This window comes from Pseudorca crassidens, chromosome 13, assembly GCF_039906515.1.
Source record: "Pseudorca crassidens isolate mPseCra1 chromosome 13, mPseCra1.hap1, whole genome shotgun sequence".
Classification (NCBI taxonomy): Eukaryota; Metazoa; Chordata; class Mammalia; order Artiodactyla; family Delphinidae; genus Pseudorca; species Pseudorca crassidens.
In genome coordinates this window covers 63260593-63280935 of record NC_090308.1, presented here as the reverse complement: position 1 = coordinate 63280935, position 20343 = coordinate 63260593, and the positions used below count along the sequence as shown (strand labels likewise).

At 33.3% G+C, this 20343-nt stretch overlaps 1 protein-coding gene across 5 annotated transcripts in view; it reads right to left on the bottom strand.

Moving 5' to 3' along the window:
* EPHA7 (EPH receptor A7) overlaps positions 1–20343 on the bottom strand; it is a 164435-nt gene that overhangs the window by 99775 nt on the left and 44317 nt on the right. For all 5 annotated transcript variants that reach the window (XM_067702551.1, XM_067702552.1, XM_067702553.1 and 2 more), the window contains exons 4-5: positions 5701–5856; positions 4543–4878 (exon numbers count right to left, since the gene is read on the bottom strand). In XM_067702551.1, the coding sequence (XP_067558652.1) occupies positions 4543–4878; positions 5701–5856 (492 nt within the window). The remainder of the gene's footprint in view (positions 1–4542; positions 4879–5700; positions 5857–20343) is intronic.

Sequence of the window (20343 nt, the reverse complement as noted above, 5' to 3'; positions counted from 1 at the left end):
CTGTTCCAGACCTCTCTGTTATTTAGGAGGACTACATGAGTCCACAGACATTAAGTGACTCAACTTGACACACTTTCCGTGTACCTGGTACATTTAAAAAGTACCAAAACTGTATTGTGTTCAATCACTTGTAACCCTTATCATTACTTCTATTATTATCATTGTTGTAGTACAATAACACACTTACAAAAACACTTTGTTTTTATTCTAACAAGTATAACGGGTATTAAGCTAAAAGCTCAGTTTTTTTTTTTTTTCACAATATGAGGAGTCAAGTAACATGATCCTATTTCAGGAGAAAATTCAAGTTAAAGAGGTGAAATAATTTGTCTAACACGAAGCTATCATGTCATCAAATATCAAATCCTATGCCTTTTCCATTCACGTCTGAGTGTTTTCACTCCCGTAAAATCATTTAACTTTTCTTGTGTGTGACTAGTTTCCTTACTGGAATTAATTACACGACATTAGGAACAGAGAAAGAACTGTGTTAGATGGTAAAGACAAAAACATAACATGATTACTGACCTGAAGAATAATGACTAAGTCTTTTAAGTCTCTTTGTGGGAAAGATCACATATTATAATTTTATATTATGTTTTCTAAAAAAGTTAAAAATTATCTAGTTGTCTAAATGATCCCACAGTGAATGAAGGTATTACAGACAGAGACAGTAATTTTAGGATGACTCGTTTTTACTAACTTTTCTGCAGCCCATTTTGGTGTGTTAATGCACTTGATCTGTGGAAGGAATGCAGTGGCAATGATTATGTTTTCATGGGACAGGTCCGCCTGAGGGCCTAGAATATGACTTACTTGTCCTCCTTCTGGCAAAACCATATCCATTCTAAAGCTCTAGATTGATTGGCATCTTTTCTGTGAGGACTCCCCTTTTTTCCACAGATGGAATGAATCATTCCTTCTTTGGGGTTCTGTATTTTGTTCCTAATTTTATTCTATAGCATGCATCACATTATAGTCAAGTGTCCTATCATTAGTCGTATAAATTAATATATATCTGCTATAGGAACAGCTCCTCATAAGGATAGGACCATTCTTTGCCTTCCTATCTTCAGCATCCTGCACAGTGCTTAACATATACTACTCAGTACAGTTGGCTGGGTTAATGTTTTGAAAAGTAGAATTTAGTTACCTCTTCAGAACACTTGTGTAATTACCCGGAGACTTCCACTGTAAGGAAGAATGAGGATCATAATGCCATAAATCAAATGCATGTGCTTTCCATCATATATATATATATATATATATATATATATATATTTAATATCTCCAATGTACCTAAGTTTGATCTGTGTGACTTCACCTTTAATAGGTCAATATCATTCCTAACAAAACAAAAACAAAAAGAATACATTCCAGCCAGCTTGTGTAGGTAATATGTTCCCGATAAGTAAATACGAAAACTATATAAATATGAATATCACGTATTAGGCTTCTCTATAAACATCTCATCTTAAAGCTAATTATTGGTTTAAATAAGAACCTCAGTCTTAAGATAACTTGTGATTAGATTAAAAAAATGAATTTCTCCCTCCTGCAATGTTATAACACATAATTGCCTCGATTATACACCCCACCCTGGACACATGGCAATAGGTAAAGATTTTAGTGTGTTTTGCCTTGACAGGTTCATAGTTACATAAAAAGAGGATTAATCAGCATTCATTACGCTACTCACTGCAATAACATTTTTATGACAATAAAAAGTTTTTAAGTTTTCTCCAATATCTCATTTAACAGGATAATGCAGGAAGATAGATACCATCTTATTTCCATCTTACTCACGTAGAACTTTTGCGGTCCACCCAACAGCACATACCTCATAAGTGGCAACAGGGGTTGGGGTACAGGTCCTTAAACACCAATAACCCTACTGCTACCCTGAGGAAAGGACAAGGGGGTCTTCAATGTACTTCCATTTCCACAAACACTGGTACGGGGGGGGGGGGGGTCCTGAGCTCCAGACTCCAAACTTCATAGAAAAGGAACTACAAAGTACACACTACCTTTCAAACACTGCCTGATGATTTTCCATCCTTACTCTCTCTTCTTGCCCAGACACCTGCAGATTCTTTTTGTACTAGGCATCAGTGGATTGCTGATGAGCGATAACTGATAACTGACCAGAGATCCTTAAATTCATTATTGAAGTGACTGCAGCATAAACTAGGTGGGAGGTGATGCTGTTTGATTAACACAGAATGAGAATTTTAAGGATCACGGCAGGTTTCCACGGATAGTCATAAACATGGACAAAGTTTCAAATCATTCCCCCCTTAGAAAAAGCAAAAATATTGACGATGGGGTGGGGGGAATGGGTACAAATTTAACTGAACAATAGTCACTAACATATCCTAAATTTCCTCTGTTAAAAAATAAATTAAAACTTTAAAAATTACCACAGTTTGCTGCCTTATTAATGCTTTTCTTTTTGAAAGCAGAAAAAGCTGAGTGTAAATTCATGGGTTTTTAGTATTTGAGATGTAGTTGGGACCAGGCAATTGTGAATTAATATTTTAATATAAAAGTACAAACCTAGTTTGCTTTTTAACTTTATTATATTTATTCTTTTAAAAATGTTAATAGCTTTACTGAGGTATCATTTTCATACCATAAAATTTACTCATTTTAAGCACACAATTCAATAATTTTTGGTATATTTACATAGTTGTGTAATCATAGCAATCTAATTTTTGTACATTTAAATTACCTCCCCCCCAAAACCAAACAAACCTGGTTTGCTCTTAACTGGAAGAGAATCAAGGGGACAAAGCCATTTTACGCAACTACTATAAGATAGTTGATTCAGGAACTTATGGAATATCTATGACCTATTTAGGCTGTGTAGTATTAACCTGAACAATTAAACAATGGACATTTAAAGATGATGGAAACAGATCCCCAAAGTGGCCTACCTGGCAAACTCTATTTGTGGTATCAGTTCAGTATCTTTAGGTTGTATTAAAAAATAAATAAAAATATCCCTTCTTTTACTTCTTATCAGCAAGAATAAAGCAGTTATTCTAGCTCAGCAGACCTAAGAGTTTTTATTAATGGCTCCAAAGATAGCTCTAGTGTCATAATCATGAACCTAAAATGTTTCAAACCCACTCACTGTAACGTTACGATGACAAATTTCAATATAAAGCAAAACAAGTAAAAACATCTACTAACACCAGCATTATAAAAGAATGGCAAATGGTGTAAGGCTAAATAAAATGAATCAATCCAAATATCAGTTATGAGTTGCTTCCTTTTGTCCAGTGTTTGAAGATCTAAAAGTTTCTATGTGGCTTTACCTCCAGACTTCAGCTTTTACGTAAGAAATCTGATTTGCAATAGCCTTTTAAATAAACATCAAAATAAAACCTTTGGAATAGGTACCCACTAATCTGTTCAAAATGGTAAGCATGAGACTATATGCATAGGCTTCACTGTGCAGATATGATTTAAATAGGTAACATTTTATTAAAATTGGCATAGATAGGAAGAATAGATTAGTCTATGTCCAGGAATTTGGGATAATATTGACTGTTGACAGCTAGCCAAAGATCAAGAAGACCTTGTTATAAGCTTATTACGATGCTTACACAACTCAGTACTCCAGTGCAGGTCCAATTTTATTAATGACGATGACATAGCACTTGGCTACTCTGACTGCATAGCATCACCCTTCAGCAGCAAGAACTTTCAAAAGTTTGAAAAAGCCCTCCGTTTCTGGAACTTCCCCCAATAATAATATTTCTCTAAAGGTTTAGAAAGTCTCCAATTTTTGAAGCTTCCTTCCCAATTTATATTTTCCAAAACCTACTTACCACAGCAAAGAATGACCCAGCAGGGCATCTTAAATGCCAATAAGAAAATAAGCGAAAACTGCTTTTAGGCTAAGCTACCAGTTCATAATCATCATGGTTATTATATTTCTTAATTCATTTATTTTGAAAGCCTCATGAGATCTCTCAAGTACTTATTCCAATACTATAGACATCCATATGATCACAAATCTAGTGAGGAATGTAAAATTCCCTCATGCAAATTTTAAGGCAGACTTGCCATCTATTACAAATATAACATTTTATGTGGTAAAAAACTGGCTAACGCCATGTGAGACACTGAAGCCAACTCCTTCATTCCTGATTATCCTGTAGATTTTAATCATAAGCACGTAGCACACAAAAAGGTAAATAAAAAATGCAAGAAATATCCTACATCTTATTTTGTCCAATATTTTCCCTCTCCTCCCCTAGATCTTAATAGAGTTGGTCCTCTTAGAGCAGTCTTAATTGGTTTACAATTTATCCCCTTTTCTTTCTCCTGCCAGATCTCTGGAGGAGATGTTAATGAGTCTAGTAATGGTTTAACAGGCAACAGAAGAAATAGCAAAGAAAAGCTAAAGGTGTGAATAATCAACAAGCTGGAATAATCAAGTTCTGTAGAGCCAAGTTAACGAGATATTTAAGCGAGAGACCTCACTTATGTAGTCACATTTTTCATTTAGTCAAGACAAACACAGAAACATACCTGCTTGACCCGTGGTGACACTGACAGCCGCAAAGAGCCTCTGGGATCGACTTAAGTCAGAAACTCCATTTACAGCTTCAACTTCAAAAGTATAATTAGCGTGGGCCAGCAGGTCCATGACAGTGACGTAGTTATCCTCTAATCCAGTCTGCTGGGGCATGTAGCCAATGCTACTCCCACAGGGAACGCATTCGCCCTGCTCCCAGCTGCACCGCTTACACAGTATTCTGTAGGTCACATCGTTTCTTCCCCCATTGTCTGCAGGTGGACTCCATTCCAAGCTCACTGTGGTTTGGTTGATATTGAAAATGAGGTTCTGTGGGGCAGATGGAGGCCCTTTGGAAACCAAAAATAAGCAAATAAACAAAAATAGACAAAAAAACAAACAAAAATGAACTAAAGGATCCACGTGGGGCATTAAGCTAGTGGCTCAATCACCATACAGAAAACTACTTGAAATGCTCTCTTGCACATAAACATTTCATTACCTTTCCTAGAGAAATTGAATAAAAGCCTTCTTGAATTCACTTGGCAAGAGGCCTTATTTATTTTCTATTTAATATGTCAAAATGAAAACAGGATAACAACTGTCTTTGTCATTTTGCCACGGTCTTTAGCTATTTTTCTTCCAAGCTATTAAAAAAGAACAGTTAATGCACTTAAAAAAACAGTTGTGCAGTTGTTTAAAAATACTTTGCCTTTTAACCGTATAACAGAGAATACATCCATTCATTCTTAATCTGCTCAAGAATGATTTATAGTAATGTCTGGAATTGGCTTTGGATTTGAGTCTCTCAAACATTCATTAACTGAAGCACCAAGATATAAGATTTGCCCTATTTAGTGATGGAAAATTTTAATTCAGAAACCATTACTTTCTAATAACATTTCACAGCCATGCAAGACTCAAATAACTTTTACATTTTATTTATTACTCCTATTGAATACATGTGTAAAATATGATTAAAATGCATTTTGATCTGGCAGACATGAAATTTACACTGATGATGATGTAAGATGTATCTCTTTTATATTATTGTTTAGCCTCATCGGTTTGTGGAATGTACTCATAAATTTCAGGCCTATTTCAATGATGTCACAATACTACAAACAAATGGAAGGGATTTGAAAGTCCTTATTTTACAATTATGAACTTACTTGTGCATGCCACATACGGTGGGTCAGATGGAGCCCTGTAATACCCATCATCACAGTCACACCTGGAGGAGCCCTCTTTATCAGAAAAACTGTGGGTTGGACAACGAGAGCATTGAAGATCTTGAGAGGAGGATTTGTAGAACCCACGGCCACAGGCTGGGAATGCAGAACAAAGTGAAAATAGAAACATGAGAACAAACAGACCTTCTTTAAATTTTAGTCATATTTAGCAAAGAATAAAATGTGAACTTTGGTTTCCAAATTTGCTATCACCAGACTCAATAGAAACCTAGATTCCAATAAGAAATTTCTAACATATTCTTTTTATATCTGTTGTCATGTTTCCTGGGAACTAATTATAAACCATAAGTCTCTAATTATATGAAAAAAGAAGGGAAAAACATGCCCTTTATGGTAAAATTCTGTTTAGTGTATGTCAATAACCCAATTGTATAATACTGTATTTTAAAACAAAATAATAAAAACCAAATGATACAGCAAACTTGCACCTGTAGTTGGCATCAGTCCAAAGTCTAGCGCCCAAAACTAAACACAAGCATAATTTATTTAGATAAAATCTCAGGAGAGTTAATTCAGGGGAACTTTGATTTCAGTAATAATTAACTTGCTTGTTGATTTGCATTAACACACTTCAAAGTTATGTTTTCTTAATCTAGTATAGCTATAAATTAAGTTTTTATGTGTGAATTTGGTTCATAGTGAAAAATATTAAACTAATTTTATTACCTGACTAGAAATAATAGTGATGTAAAAACTGTCATCGGAAAATGATAGAAATGTATTCCCCCTCACACCCTGCAATTTTCAGAAAACTTCAAGATATTTCAACCAGTTTAAGCTCCAAGGCAGGCTGCTTTCCACGAAGCGAACTTCCTTGTTACTAAAAATAATGAAATCCTATGAATAGAAGAAACCTATTCTGCCAGAAATAAGGAGAAAGCCATCAACTACAAACAGGTGATAACTGTTTCTCCTCTGCTGGGAGAGGTTAAGATAGTCACACTAACACAGCAACTGCTCTCAGCAATGAATAGACATCTCTATCACCTTCCAGTGAAGTTGCCCTAACTCACTTAGAGACTACTTGTTATTAAATCAAGTAACCTGGAACTATTTACTATCCCCAGACATTTTACATATTTATCTTCAACTAAAATTTAGCAAGTTCAATTTTCATTATCTCAACAATTTTTAAATTAATTGATGGTACTATACATTGAATATATTAAATAGATTCAATTTACCCTCCATCTTTATTAAATGAATATCTATTTAAGTTTTAGTGACCTTCAAATTTAATAGAAATTAATAAGTCATATCTACAAAGAAAAATAAGTGAATATTTAACATAAATTCAATTATAACTTTTAATGTATTAGATTCAAGTTTGTTTAATGTTCTCAACTTGAGCATTATTCAGGAGTGTAAGCACATTTTCACTCTTGGGTGGGAAAAACAATCCTATCTTATTAAGATAGTATATTCTCCAGAAAAGAGTCAAGTCATTCTGTGCTTTTGTTCACATGCTGAATATTTAACACATAATCTGGTACAACTGAGAACTCCAAATTATCTTTTAAGCTTCAAGAATATAAGGTGTTTTATATGAACAAGACAGGTATTTTAGATAAGTTAGAAACTTAAAGATAGGTCATATTGTGATAGATAAGTTATAGATTTGTGAACAGAACTACTATCATCTCTTTGTAAATTATGATCCACTGCTGCCCTCAGAAGCCAGTCTGCCTTTAGTTGGCCTCCTCAATTCATACAAGAGGGACGCACTCACAAACATATTAGGCAACAAAGCTTAATGCATCTTCACATGTTCTTGCAGCAATTACTACAAATCTAAGACACAGAGAGAAAAACGACCTCGATTTTGAAATAATATGAAATAAACTAACACTTTAAAATGTTTCTAAAGATACAATCTTGCCACATAAAAGAATGGTTAACTAGTAGGATAAAGGATTTAGCATGGATTTCTCAGGCTGGAAATTCCTTTCTTTAAGTATGCACTGTATCTTGCCCCATGTATCTGTAATTCAGTGATCAGATAGAACATCCGTAACACAGAGAAGGCAATGCTTTACTCACAACCTGCAGCTTGATAACATTAAGGCCCAGAGAATTAACAAAGAAAAAGAGAGAGAGAGAGACAGAGAGAAGAGGTGTATGCTGAGAGTCTTTGATGATATTGTGTGTATTTACTCACTTTTTACAGGGAGAGGAGTTGGAGAGCAAGGAAATGGGGGAGGAATGGCAACACGATTTAACATCCACTAGGTAAGGCTTCCAGAACTGTAGGCAGCAAACTACCTAGTGGAATCTCTCGCAATTCTCACCCTCCTGTTGCAAATAAAGGCTTCTAACCAAAGGCTTACTTCCACTTTTCCCACAAATAAGTAGGTCCATTTCTTGCTCCACTTACATGATTTTTAGAATGTATAACAGTACCTAATGTAGAGAAATTTAAAACCCTTATCATTCAACTTTCAAATTTCATTAAATTCTGTTACCATTTTAGCAGATGGGAAAGCAGATTTGAAGCAAAATTAACCTGAGTTCTTCAAATAATTCTGTTTGTCTAGGCTAAAACTGGATTTAGAACACAGGACGGCTGAGACTCAACCATATGCTCTTGCACCAGCCTTGACTGCTGAATGAGCCAAAGTCTGGCATCTGTTCAATGGGTCTCGAAGCTTTAGCAACCCCCAAAATGAATTTTCAATGGGCCCCTATTGCCTTTTATTCTACCCTTTGACTAATTTAAAGCTATTACTTTAACTTAGAAAACGGTGAAATGATATCCTAGTACACCTTACAGAAGAGATATGAAATAGATCTCCTCAATTTCACCATGAATTTTGGCATTGTAGATGCCTGCAAAATGATGGAGTACATGTATGGCCATCATTAAATGATGAGAGAAGCAATCTCGAAAAAATGTGGTCATAAAAGTCTTAACATTTTTTCTTTGAAGTACTATTCTGTTTCAGTTCAGTTAATATTGAAAATAATAAGTTGTAACAAGAGAGTTTTCATTTAACATCTAAGGAAGCTATTAATTTAGATTTACTAAAAATAAGGGCAAAATCTTGGGAGCTATGGTGTGAAGAGTAAAGCCAAGAACACGAGAAGACATAACCTGTATCTCTCAGGACAGCAGTGAGCAATTGCGTAGTAAAATGTTTAGGAAGGAAGTAACAGATGCTCATAAAATTAAAATTTTAGATGAGATATCTAGATGAAATAGCTTGAGTAAAATACTCAGTGAGAGAAACTGGGGTGAAGTGATATACCTGAGATTTAACCCCTTAAGGAAGACTTCGATGAGCCCTCCAGCTGCTCCCAAAAGCCTACATGGAAATAAGGGCAATTTCTTCTCTCTATAAATGCAGCTGGTTTTCCAAAAAGGTACTAGTAAAAAATTTTTTCATGGTAAATGCCTTCTGAAACCTCAATCAAAGATAAATTCCCTTTACACATAATGATGAAGTATATAAGGATAACTTTCTAGGAATCGTGCAATAATAGCAGTTTTAAAACTTTTTTCTTCCTTTGCTTTATTTCTCAATTTGTTCAACAGCATTTGAACTTAAAGCAAACTTTAATTAATATACTGTATGCACTTATGGTAAAATTAGTTACAATAAGAAACATACCATTTTAATCTCCTGCCTTTCGATGACTTTGTTTTTTTAACTGAACATTGTTTTAAGGTAATATTTCACTGGACTGATGAAGACTGGGAATATGTATAAAATTTGTTTTCAATATTTACTTTTGTAAAAATAATATTTCACCAATGAGTTTAGTAACAGTATTTTTCATTGTTACCACAAAGGCCTGGGACTGATTCTTTGGACTCTTTTTTTCTAGCCCTCAGGGCCTTAATGAATAAAATAACATAAGTTCATTATCCTAGAGCTAGGAGCCATAATCTTGTCAGATTTCATACACTGAGCAAGTTTTCACTTAGCCAGTTGTTTAAATGGAAAAGCACCAAAGAAAAAGAAAATCTAGGAAGCACATGAAACTTCTTTTTACTGGACAGTAACAAGACTATCTACTGTAATATACCTACTAAATTATATTACAAAATATACTATATTCCAAGATCTGCTATATTGTTTACTGCAATGAAGTAACTGTCATATTATATTTAATTTCAACTATTTTTAAATAAGAAGATTGTCTTATGTAACAAAATTGGTTCAAATAATATGTGGGATTTAAATTCTTAAAACACACACACACACACACAAAGTGCAACAGGGTTTCCCATTTATAAGTAAATTACTTAAGAGCAACAAAATTCTGAACACAAAGATATTTGAATACATAAGAGAGTTGATACAAAAGCCTTGTATCCTGATTCTCAAACTCTCCTAACATTAGCATATTCCATAGCTGTCTTCAATGGACTTCAAGTGTTTAAGCAATGGGGTGCCAGGCCTTTGAGTATATACTTGCATGAGGCAGTCTGTGGAACAATCAGGGTATGGTGTAACAACTCTGTGTTCTCAATGAACAATCCTAAAGGCCACTGTAAAATCCGCAGACAAATTTCCACTCTTTAGGCTAAGCAGTTGGATGAAGTAGAATACCTCTTTTTTTTCTGATCAAGGGTGTAGATACTCACACTTACCCTGGTGCTTTAGGTTTATGACCTACAAGGGTAAGCTTGGGGGATATCCTATCTGATTATACTTCTAAGGACCTTCTCCCACAAACTGGTTATCCCAGAAAATCCACATACTTCTAGAATTTCTCTACAGCCAAGAAAGATTCCCTCAACCATAATGGGCACATTTTTTTAGAAATCTTAAACTCCATCTTTACTTTCAGACATAACTGACCCATCCTGAACATTAAGGCACTGAAACTCCATATCTTAGTGGGCTGTCCCCCATGACTGCACATGAAGGATGCTTTGAAAAGAGACTACTGTCTTGGCCCTATTAAAGATAACTGAGTCATTATTAAGGTTCGGATATATCTATATTTTAAAAGCTTTCCAGGTGTTTAGAATCATGATCCTGGAGGTTCTAGGTCTTTTCTTGGACTATCAAAGTCTGTAAAGAACGCATGATAAAAGATATGTCCACCATAAAATTGATGAGGGAGATAAGATTAGATATTATTGAGAATTATAATAAGTTAGAATTTTAAAATAATCAACAAATTAAAATTTCTTAATAAGCCAATCAAAAAACAGGCAAAGAATCTGAATAGATATTTCTATATGGAACATATACAAATGGCCAATAAACACACAGAACGTTGCTCAAGATCATTAGTCATCAGGGAAATGAAACTCAAACCTACAATGATAAACCACTTATACCCAGTAGGAAGACTATTAAAAAAGACAGATAAAAGAAGTCTGATAAGAATATGGAGGAATTAGAACTCTCATACACTGCTGTTGGGAATGTAAAATGGTGCAGCCACTTTGAAAAAAACTGGCAAGTCCTCAAAAGTTTAAACATAGTTATCATGTTACCCAACAATTCCACTCCTCAGTATGTACCCAGGAGAAATGAAAACATTTACTGACACAAAAACTTGAACATAACTAAATGTTTATAACAGAATTATTCACAATAGCCCAAAGTGTAGAAACAACCAAAATGTCCATCCACTAATAAATGAATACACACGATGGAATACTATTCAGCAATCAAAAGAAGTTAAATTCTGATACATTCTGAAAACATTGTGCCATGTGAAAGAATCCAGTCACAAAAGATCACATACTATATACTTCTGTTTATATGAAATATCCGGAATAGGCAAATCTATAGAGACAGAAAGTAGATTAGTGCTTGCTAAGAGCTGGGGCAGTGAGAGGAATAGCAAGTGACTGTTAATGGGTGCAGGATTTTTTTCTGGGGCGATGAAAATGTTCAAAAATTGATTGGTAGTGATGGTTGTACAACTCTATAACTATACTAACAAAACACTAGATTGTTAACTGTCATGGGTGAATTGTATGGTATGTGAATTTTACCTCAGTAAAGCTGTCATGTATAATAAAATCCATTGATGATGCAACTTCAAACTGAACATTTAAGTTAGCCAACATTAAGAAAAAATACCAAATTTTATCTGTCGAAAATATGTTAGTTTGCCTTTCTAACACATATGCTCTATATTCATCTATTTTTATAAAGATACATTTAGGTGTAAAAAATTAACTATAAATTCCAAAACAAAGGAAAATATATAATCAATATATTTTTTACCCATTTCTAATTTTAGAGTTTTATAAATAATAATTTATCTTTTATCCAAGGACTAGCATTTTACTGAGTAATTTTATAACTTAAATAGATGCTTATCAATACCAAGTTATATGTAGGGGAGATAATATACAAAGTTAGTTTTCAGTGAATATATGAATAGACCTTAAACATTCTTATTTTTTACCTAAATCACCTGTGCCACACAAGGGCAGGTTTCCTTTCCCCCCACAACTCCTCCTCCAAGGAGCTAACTGAATACAACTAGACTCAGCTTCCTCAGGTCTTACCCTGTTTCCAGACCTGTGATTTTAAGCACAATTAAACTTTTTCTGAAGGAATTATGTGTATGTGTCTGTGTGTAAAATATGAGGCTTTGCAGATGTTTCCGGCCACAGTTACACAGCTGCAAAGAGTTTATTAATTATGAACTATAAGTGGATTGTTCTGTAATTGAAACTTTCTGGGCTTTAATATTATTGTAGAATCTACACACATACATAGCTACGGATTCTAATGAATGCTGTTATTTTATTTATTGCAGATGGACAACTGACTTAATTTAGGCAAAGCTAGCCTGTTTCCATAGGAGCTTTCAAATATTTGTGTCACATTAACGTCTATGCTTCTGCATGCAAAGGGGAAAACACAGATTGCAGAAATAGTATTCCCATTGCTCAGAGTGCTGACCTCATCTGGAATGGACAGATCCAGAATCTGTATTTTAATCCTATTGACAGTTCCTCAGTGGGAATAATTAAAGAAGTCGGCCTGAAAGCCAGACCTCCTGTCATTGACATGTTATGATTGTTCACATTGAGAATGAACAGCGGGCAGGGAGGATAAAAACAACATGATGTAACGAGTATATTACAGTTTGTGAAGCACCATCCATGTTATCCCATAACTAACTTGTAAGAGTTTAGAAAAGAAATGATGCAGAAATATAAAGTTTGATAACAGGTGCTCAAGTGCTGAAAATAATTTTCGGATTTTTAAAACTAAAAAGAAAAACTAATTTGGGGGCATTATAAATATATGTTATTTATTTGTGTTATTTAATTGAGTACTTCACGTTTTATGATACTATACAGTGGAAAAGAAACAGATGTAAAATAACAAGGATTTAAAAGTTTTATTTTCAGGATTTAGACTGTAAAGGGAAATAAAACAAAGCACTGTGTCAACAGTTTTTTCTTCTTTCTTAAATTATCAGTTTGAAATACGCTAGGAATTTTGCTGAAGTCTGGCATTTAAACACTCTCTACTGTACCAGAACCTCACCATAAGCCTGACCTCATTACCAAAATGATTAAAAGAGGAGAAAAATGTCAAGTTAGAATATTCAAAATCTTTTTTCCTCTTATTCTCAAAAGAGAACTGGATTTTAACTCAAAGAACTCTGTTCAAATCCACGCCACCACTTACTGGCATGCAATTTGGACAAAGCCTTTTCACATTCTCGGCTTCGATGTCCTTGTTTCCTTGTTATTAATTACTAAGAGCTAGAGACACTAGTTTTCTTTTTTATTTCAATTTTCAAAAGGTTGTTTTAACAACACAGTAACTGGTTATCTAGCTGTTAAACTCTAGCACGATTGTTTTCGTTGAAATGCTATCTGTAAAAACACGTATATTTTGATCACCATCACCACCCCAAAACGGTACATGCTAACTCACACCCACTTAGTCTTTCAGTGGTGCCTCAGCAAGAGTGTGAAAGACAGGTTCTGGAAGGGCCATCCTGTCTCTGCGTGCATCCCTGACTGGCAGTGGCAGGCACTGTGTCAAGGATTCCTCTGCTCAGCCATTCACCTCGATCTCTCCCTGTGCCATTGTTGCCAAACCCTGTGTGTGTCCTCAGAGATGTGCATATCCATTTTGGTTCATGCAGGTAAGGATCCAGAAATGGAATTTTTAATTATGTAAATTACTTAATAGTCAACTCCCATAAAAGGAAAGATTCAAAATGAAATCAGACCCTTCTGGATCTCATTCAATATTGTCCTCAAAGGTCTACTTTGAGATGAACCTACAGATAAAAAACATAAATTAACTATGAAGTCTCAGAATTTAGTAACCCCACTGGAAATGAACTAAAGTAATCTTAACCTTAATTCATGTCTATAGCAAAATAACATAATTATGGGGTTCCCATGGGTGAGAAACATTTAAATTAGGGGAAGCCAGCTAACCAAACTCGAATATTATATTATTTATTTGTGGTAACTAAAAAAATGTGACATTTATGACAGAGTATTATTTTATTTTACTAAAAGATTTCCTTGAGGGCATGTCATTATGAACAAGAGGATGCAGTAAGTTCTTAAACAGTAACTGGTGTTAGGAAGATTTCAGACGGGGGATACGATTTACTCTAGCATTTAGGCCACTGTCAAGTGTATTTTCAAATATTTCCCTTATAGTTATTATAATAACATACTTTCTGTAATTTGTTTTTATTATTCATTCTTCTTATGCTAAATTATCCTCACAGTTTTGAAAACAGCAAGAAAGGTCAGATAATATAAGCTCTATATTCAAAACATAATGTAAAATATACTAGTGAGAACTCCTGTTTTGAAAGATTAAGATTCTTGTTTTAACATAATCATATTAAAAACAATAGTTCTTAAAAGATAAAGTTCATATTCTGAATTACAGACATGGTTAATTTCATCATCTAAGGTCTCACTCCAACAATCTCAAAAAGACAATACAACTTGTCCTTTATATAAATTATGAATCTGACTTCCCTCCAGCATGTACCAGCTGTGTGACCTTTGTAAAATTGCTTAAGTTCTCTGAGCCTAGTTTTTCCATACCTAAAATAGAAAAACCTAATAAGACTACTTCCAAAGATTATTGTGAATTAAAGTGTATGATTCATGTGAAGAACTTAGCACAATGTCTGGTGGAGAATAAGCACTCAATAAATAGTAAACTATTATGATTATTTCACAGTGTCAATTTCCATGCAAAGTTTTGATCCCACTCTGGTTTCTACCCCTGATAAACACTGAGCTACTTCCCCATTACTAGAGGTGTATGCAAATAAGAAACACAAATTAATTATTAGGCAAATATGGCCATATTATGCATTCATTCTCTGACTAAGTAATTATTGTTTGCCTACTCTTTGCATTGTGCCAGGCAATAGACCAAAGCTATAACTGCTGAAAGACAAATATGATGATCTCTCAATACTATATTACCTTTCGACCTAGCATCAAATCGTATGGATAATTATGTGCTTAAGCTAATTAAATTTTTGATTTTTCATAAGAAATTACTTACATAAATTATAAATATTGTACCTTAATTTGTATCTTTTACAATGCACTTAATTATCTCCTATTTCAGTTGAACATAGACTCAGAAGTCACCTTTCCTGCCAAAGCTGTAGCATTTCATCAATGTGAAGTGAAAAAACTACTCAGTGTAGGTCGACATGCAGGAAATGTGTGTAGGTACATATTATTGACCAATTATATTTAAACTGGAGAGCTATTTGTGGCAGTTATTGGCTTGTTTTTCAATGAGGCTAATAGTGGATCTGGCAATATCAGAATACTCTGTAAGGGCAGGTTATTTCAAGTTCAAAAGACTTCAGCTGGACAAGAAATATGTATATAAGTAAAAATGTTGGAGATTTTGTTATATTTAATAAAGTGAACATTTTTAGTTAAATTCAAAGAATTAAAAATCAGATTACTTTGTGGCTCATCAATAACTGGTTTTCTCCTACAATCTATTTAAAACTACACATATGTAGAAAAAGTCTGCAAGATCCACAGCCCAAAAGAAAAGAATTAATTTCATCTTAATTTCTTAACATAAAGGGCAGACCTTTCATTTCAAGCGGTCTAAGATCTGGGCTTTTCACCACCAGTTTTCTGCAATCATTTCAAAAATGATTAAAACGAAATCATCAGTTAAGGCAATCTTTCTAGCTATTTTGTGGAGACTCTTTTTTTCTTATTTAGTCAGTTATAAAATATGGATCAATACTAAGTCTTGTGAAGCAAATTACCCTAAAGCAGTTGAAGGCAGTTTGAACATGTGGGGAGATAAATAATCATTTCTGTTATGTTAGAGGAAAATTTTCTGAAGATCATAAAGAAATCAGTTTACCCGGAAGGAGGACATCTTAAAAAGATGCATCAGGACAATGAGGAGATTCACTCAATCCTTAATTCTCAGAAATAAAAGAAAATAACAGGCAGAATAAGTCCTTACAACAAATGATGTTGTTGAGCTCAATCATTTTTTCAAAACAGACATACACACACACACAAAGTGAATAGATACATACATATACATATATGTGAGATAAACAGAATTGTTAGATAAACAGAATGGTTAGAGAGAAACAAAATAGTAAGAATTCTCTAACTGGATACCCATACTTTCCACTTCTTAATAATAGAAAACCAGTTAGTTGTTAATTTTTATCTCCACACCAAGCCAATAATCTGATATAGTTCTATCATATCCTATCTACTTTGCAGCCACAGTATTTTGCAAAAAGACAATCTTGGTACTAACAGAATATTATTTAATATGTTTCTTAATAAAGTCTTTAGCTTTAGAAAAAGCTGTGTTACACATGTAAAAAGACATCTTAACTAGTTTAGTTCCTTTTTTTTAAGAATAACTGACTCATCCTTTGTGAATCAATCAATCAGAAGCTTAACTCCTACGTAGAAGGCAGTACAAACTGGTCACGATTGTGGCATTAACACTACCATAATTATTTCTTCATGTGTGTCTCCTCCAGCCCACTGTGAGCACCTCAAGGACAGGGATTATGATATTATCCATGGATCCCAAAACCACAGCACAATGTCTAGCATACAGTAGGAGGTTAACCTACATTTATTGAATGAAAGAACATTTATTCATCCTACAGCAGTATGCACCTGGTAATAGCCATCCCACTTACCAAAGGTTATTTCACTGACACCACTTAGTAAATTTTTCATAGTAATCAGATCAATGGAAATGACGTGGTACGTTCTCAGTAGAATGTGGTACAGTACTGACAGTTAAAGGAGAGACAGTTCAGGAGCTCAGACTCCTAAGGAGTTCCCTGTTATGCTGTACAGGGAAATAACTGCACAGCCATGTTTAGATTAATGCTCTAGATGATTTCTAAAATGATTCTATGAGAATCCTTAACATAGTAATATGAATAAGTGTATGAATGAGATGTAAAATATTTTATGAGTATAATTGAGAACATTTTCTTTGAACATGGGAGAAGGAAGGTCCAAGAAAGAGAAACTACTAAGTAGTGAATTATAAATCATAACAAAACTTTCAGTGTAGGGCTCTTTTCCAAGACAAAAATCTAAAGAATAACAGTCCTCCTCATATTCCTAAACAAGACCATTTTTCTTTAAATATATGATCTATCCAAACTCAAAACCAAGAATATTCTAGTTTTAGGTAATCTAGAATTGCCATATTCTAGAGAGTACAGAAATGCTTTCATTTCTGTTAGTAATTTGGAACTAGACAGGCCACCTTTTAAATAAATTCTTGTAATTAACATTTCTATTGGAAAACACAGAAATATTACTGATATTTCTTACATTATGAAAAATGACTTCAATTTATTTCTAACTGGCTCTCTTTTAAATTTTAAAAACAATTACTGTAGAGTAAACAAAAGAACTACTTTAAATACAATGGGCTATTACATCTTTTGTTTTCTTTTATTACGATCACAAACACACACATATATCCACACACCCTTCTGTACATTTGTATTATTCCATTCAGTTTCATATGTCTCAAATTAATTTGTTTTGCCTATGACCAATGGGAGGAGGGGCATGACAAAACTAAGGGTTAAAGCCTGTTTATATGCACATATAATATCTCTGTTTTCAAGTCAAAACTTAAATTTAACAGAAAAACTGGATAAAAACATAAAGTACCTTAACATTAATGGTGATCTCAGGAAATGTAATGTCAACACTACAAAGTATCAAACTCAACACATATACGCCCACATATGTCAATTTGAAATAACTGAGAAACTCAGAAGTGAAATACTGCTTTCTCACAGAAAAGGATAAAAATGTAAATGAAAAATCTGTTGAAAGTTCTTACAAAGAAAAGAATAAAAAAGAATATAACGCTTGATTCTATTGCTATACTAATGCCATTATAATATAATATTTTATACAGAGAGCTTATAATCCATTAAATCTTCCTAATTAATTAGAATCAAATCATCTCAAAACTTACATAAAGGCTTGGAAGTTTCAATTTATGCTAATCAGAATACGGAAAATAAGGAAGAAAAAACATCAGTTCAAAGATTACATCCAAGCCAAATGGTAAAGAACATACAAAAGAAAAGCACATGACATTGTGAAGACACGCTGTCACAGATGGAAACCAGGTGGAATAGATCAGACAATATTTTTAGAATAGACTTTTTTTTTCAATATTTAAGTTGAATTACCTTTTGGGTAAATGTTCAACAAAAGACTGATAAGAACAGTAGTTGTATGTATGTTTAAATAAACAGAATATCTAAAAGCTAAGGTGTTATTGACTCAGTCCTATGTAATTTAGGGATAATCAAGTACTGTATAAGAATTTATGACATAAAAATCTTTGTGAGTAGATGTACGCCAATGGAAAAATGAGGTATCTGATGGTTGAAAATTTTCATGTGCTTCAATTTCATGTCACCATAATGAACATAAAACCTATGGCATGATTAGGCCAAGGGTGATCCTTGCCAAATGCCAAAAATTATAAGAGGAAGTCAAAACCTTGTAAGAATAGGACTATTCCTTTTGCAATTTTTGAAGATGGTTATTTTGTAGTTTAAATTAGTAGTCCTTTAAGTAAGGGGCTAAAAGGTTAAGCTTTTCAAGCTGCAGATGTTAAAGGATAACGTCTGGCCACAGTGCCAATAAAGTTCTAGGATTTTCCCAAAATGAAATTCTTCTCTTACCATACAAATAGACAGTATTGAGTGCTATAAAATATCTTGCAAAATTAGAATTTGGAGGAAACAGTTTTTTATTAAGAGAAGGTACATTGCTCTTTACCTGTTATCTTTATTGTATCTCTGCTTTACAAATGTTCCATTTAAGTTATATCCCCAAATGGAATGCAGTTTGTCCAAACTTCTAAATAGTTTTCTGTTGTTCATGAAAAGTGTTGAATACCTAACTGCAAAGTACTATGCTTGTAGTTCTAACAACTTGAGTGCTATTTAATATGGTTATTTATACATTCTATTTTTTACATGTAATTATGATAGTTGAGTAAGTTCATATGTTGGCATTGTCTTAATATCTGTATCACAAATTTATTAATTTTTATTAAATTAATTCTTTGATTACTCTGAAATAAAGTTCTATTTCCAAAGGGAATAGAGAATTCTCAAAATATACTACTCTCTTCTAAATTTTAGTATACAGACTTATAATTTAGAGTGTGCTGTTTCTTAAAAGAATTGTCAAAATAGCTGTCTAGATTAGGGTTTATATATTTGTTTCCATTCAAATATTTAGTTGTGATACATAATAATAAAATGAACAATATCTATGTATTTTGACATAGTCAATAAGTACTTATAATAATTTATATTCAAAATGAAATAGCAGACATATTTTCTCTATATATCATATTTAATTTTATTAATATAATCCAAAAATTCTACTTTGTTGCTTAAATATCAAAAATCAAAAATAACAAATTTAACAGAAAATTCTAAAAGCAATAATCCTTAGCTTTTCTTAAAATCCAGATGCTCCATATTAGATTTTTAAGAATTTGGTGAAGTGGAAAACAGATTTGTATCAAGTAGAAAACAGAAGCCCTAACTTTTTGGAAATGCTGAATCCTACAGTTAAATTTCTTCAATCAATACTTTAGTAGGACAGGAAACCTTGTATGCAGTAAAGTACTTTAAAATCATATTTCTTTTATTCAATATAATTTGTGGAAATACTATGGAATAGTTTTTCAATCATGCCAACAATTAATCAAGGATACTTGATTCTTGATTCTCTGGAATCTGATATAACATTGATTTGTCATCTGTTTACCACCACATAGCATTATCCCACAGTGTTACGGAGATAATTTAATTAGTGAGCGTGAATGACAGTATCAAAATTAGTGGTATTTTTAGCTCTCAGTATTCGCCAACGTCTCCAAAGTCATTTCTCTAGAATGACAAAGGGTTATGCTATATCTGTTATTCTCCCTTTTCTTCTGGTGCAGTCCCTTCTGAAGAATCACGAGCTTAACATAAGCACATCATTTACTATGGATTAATATACTGTTGTGTGTGGTTTTACAAAAGATAAAAAAAGTTACTACAAATCTCATTTTA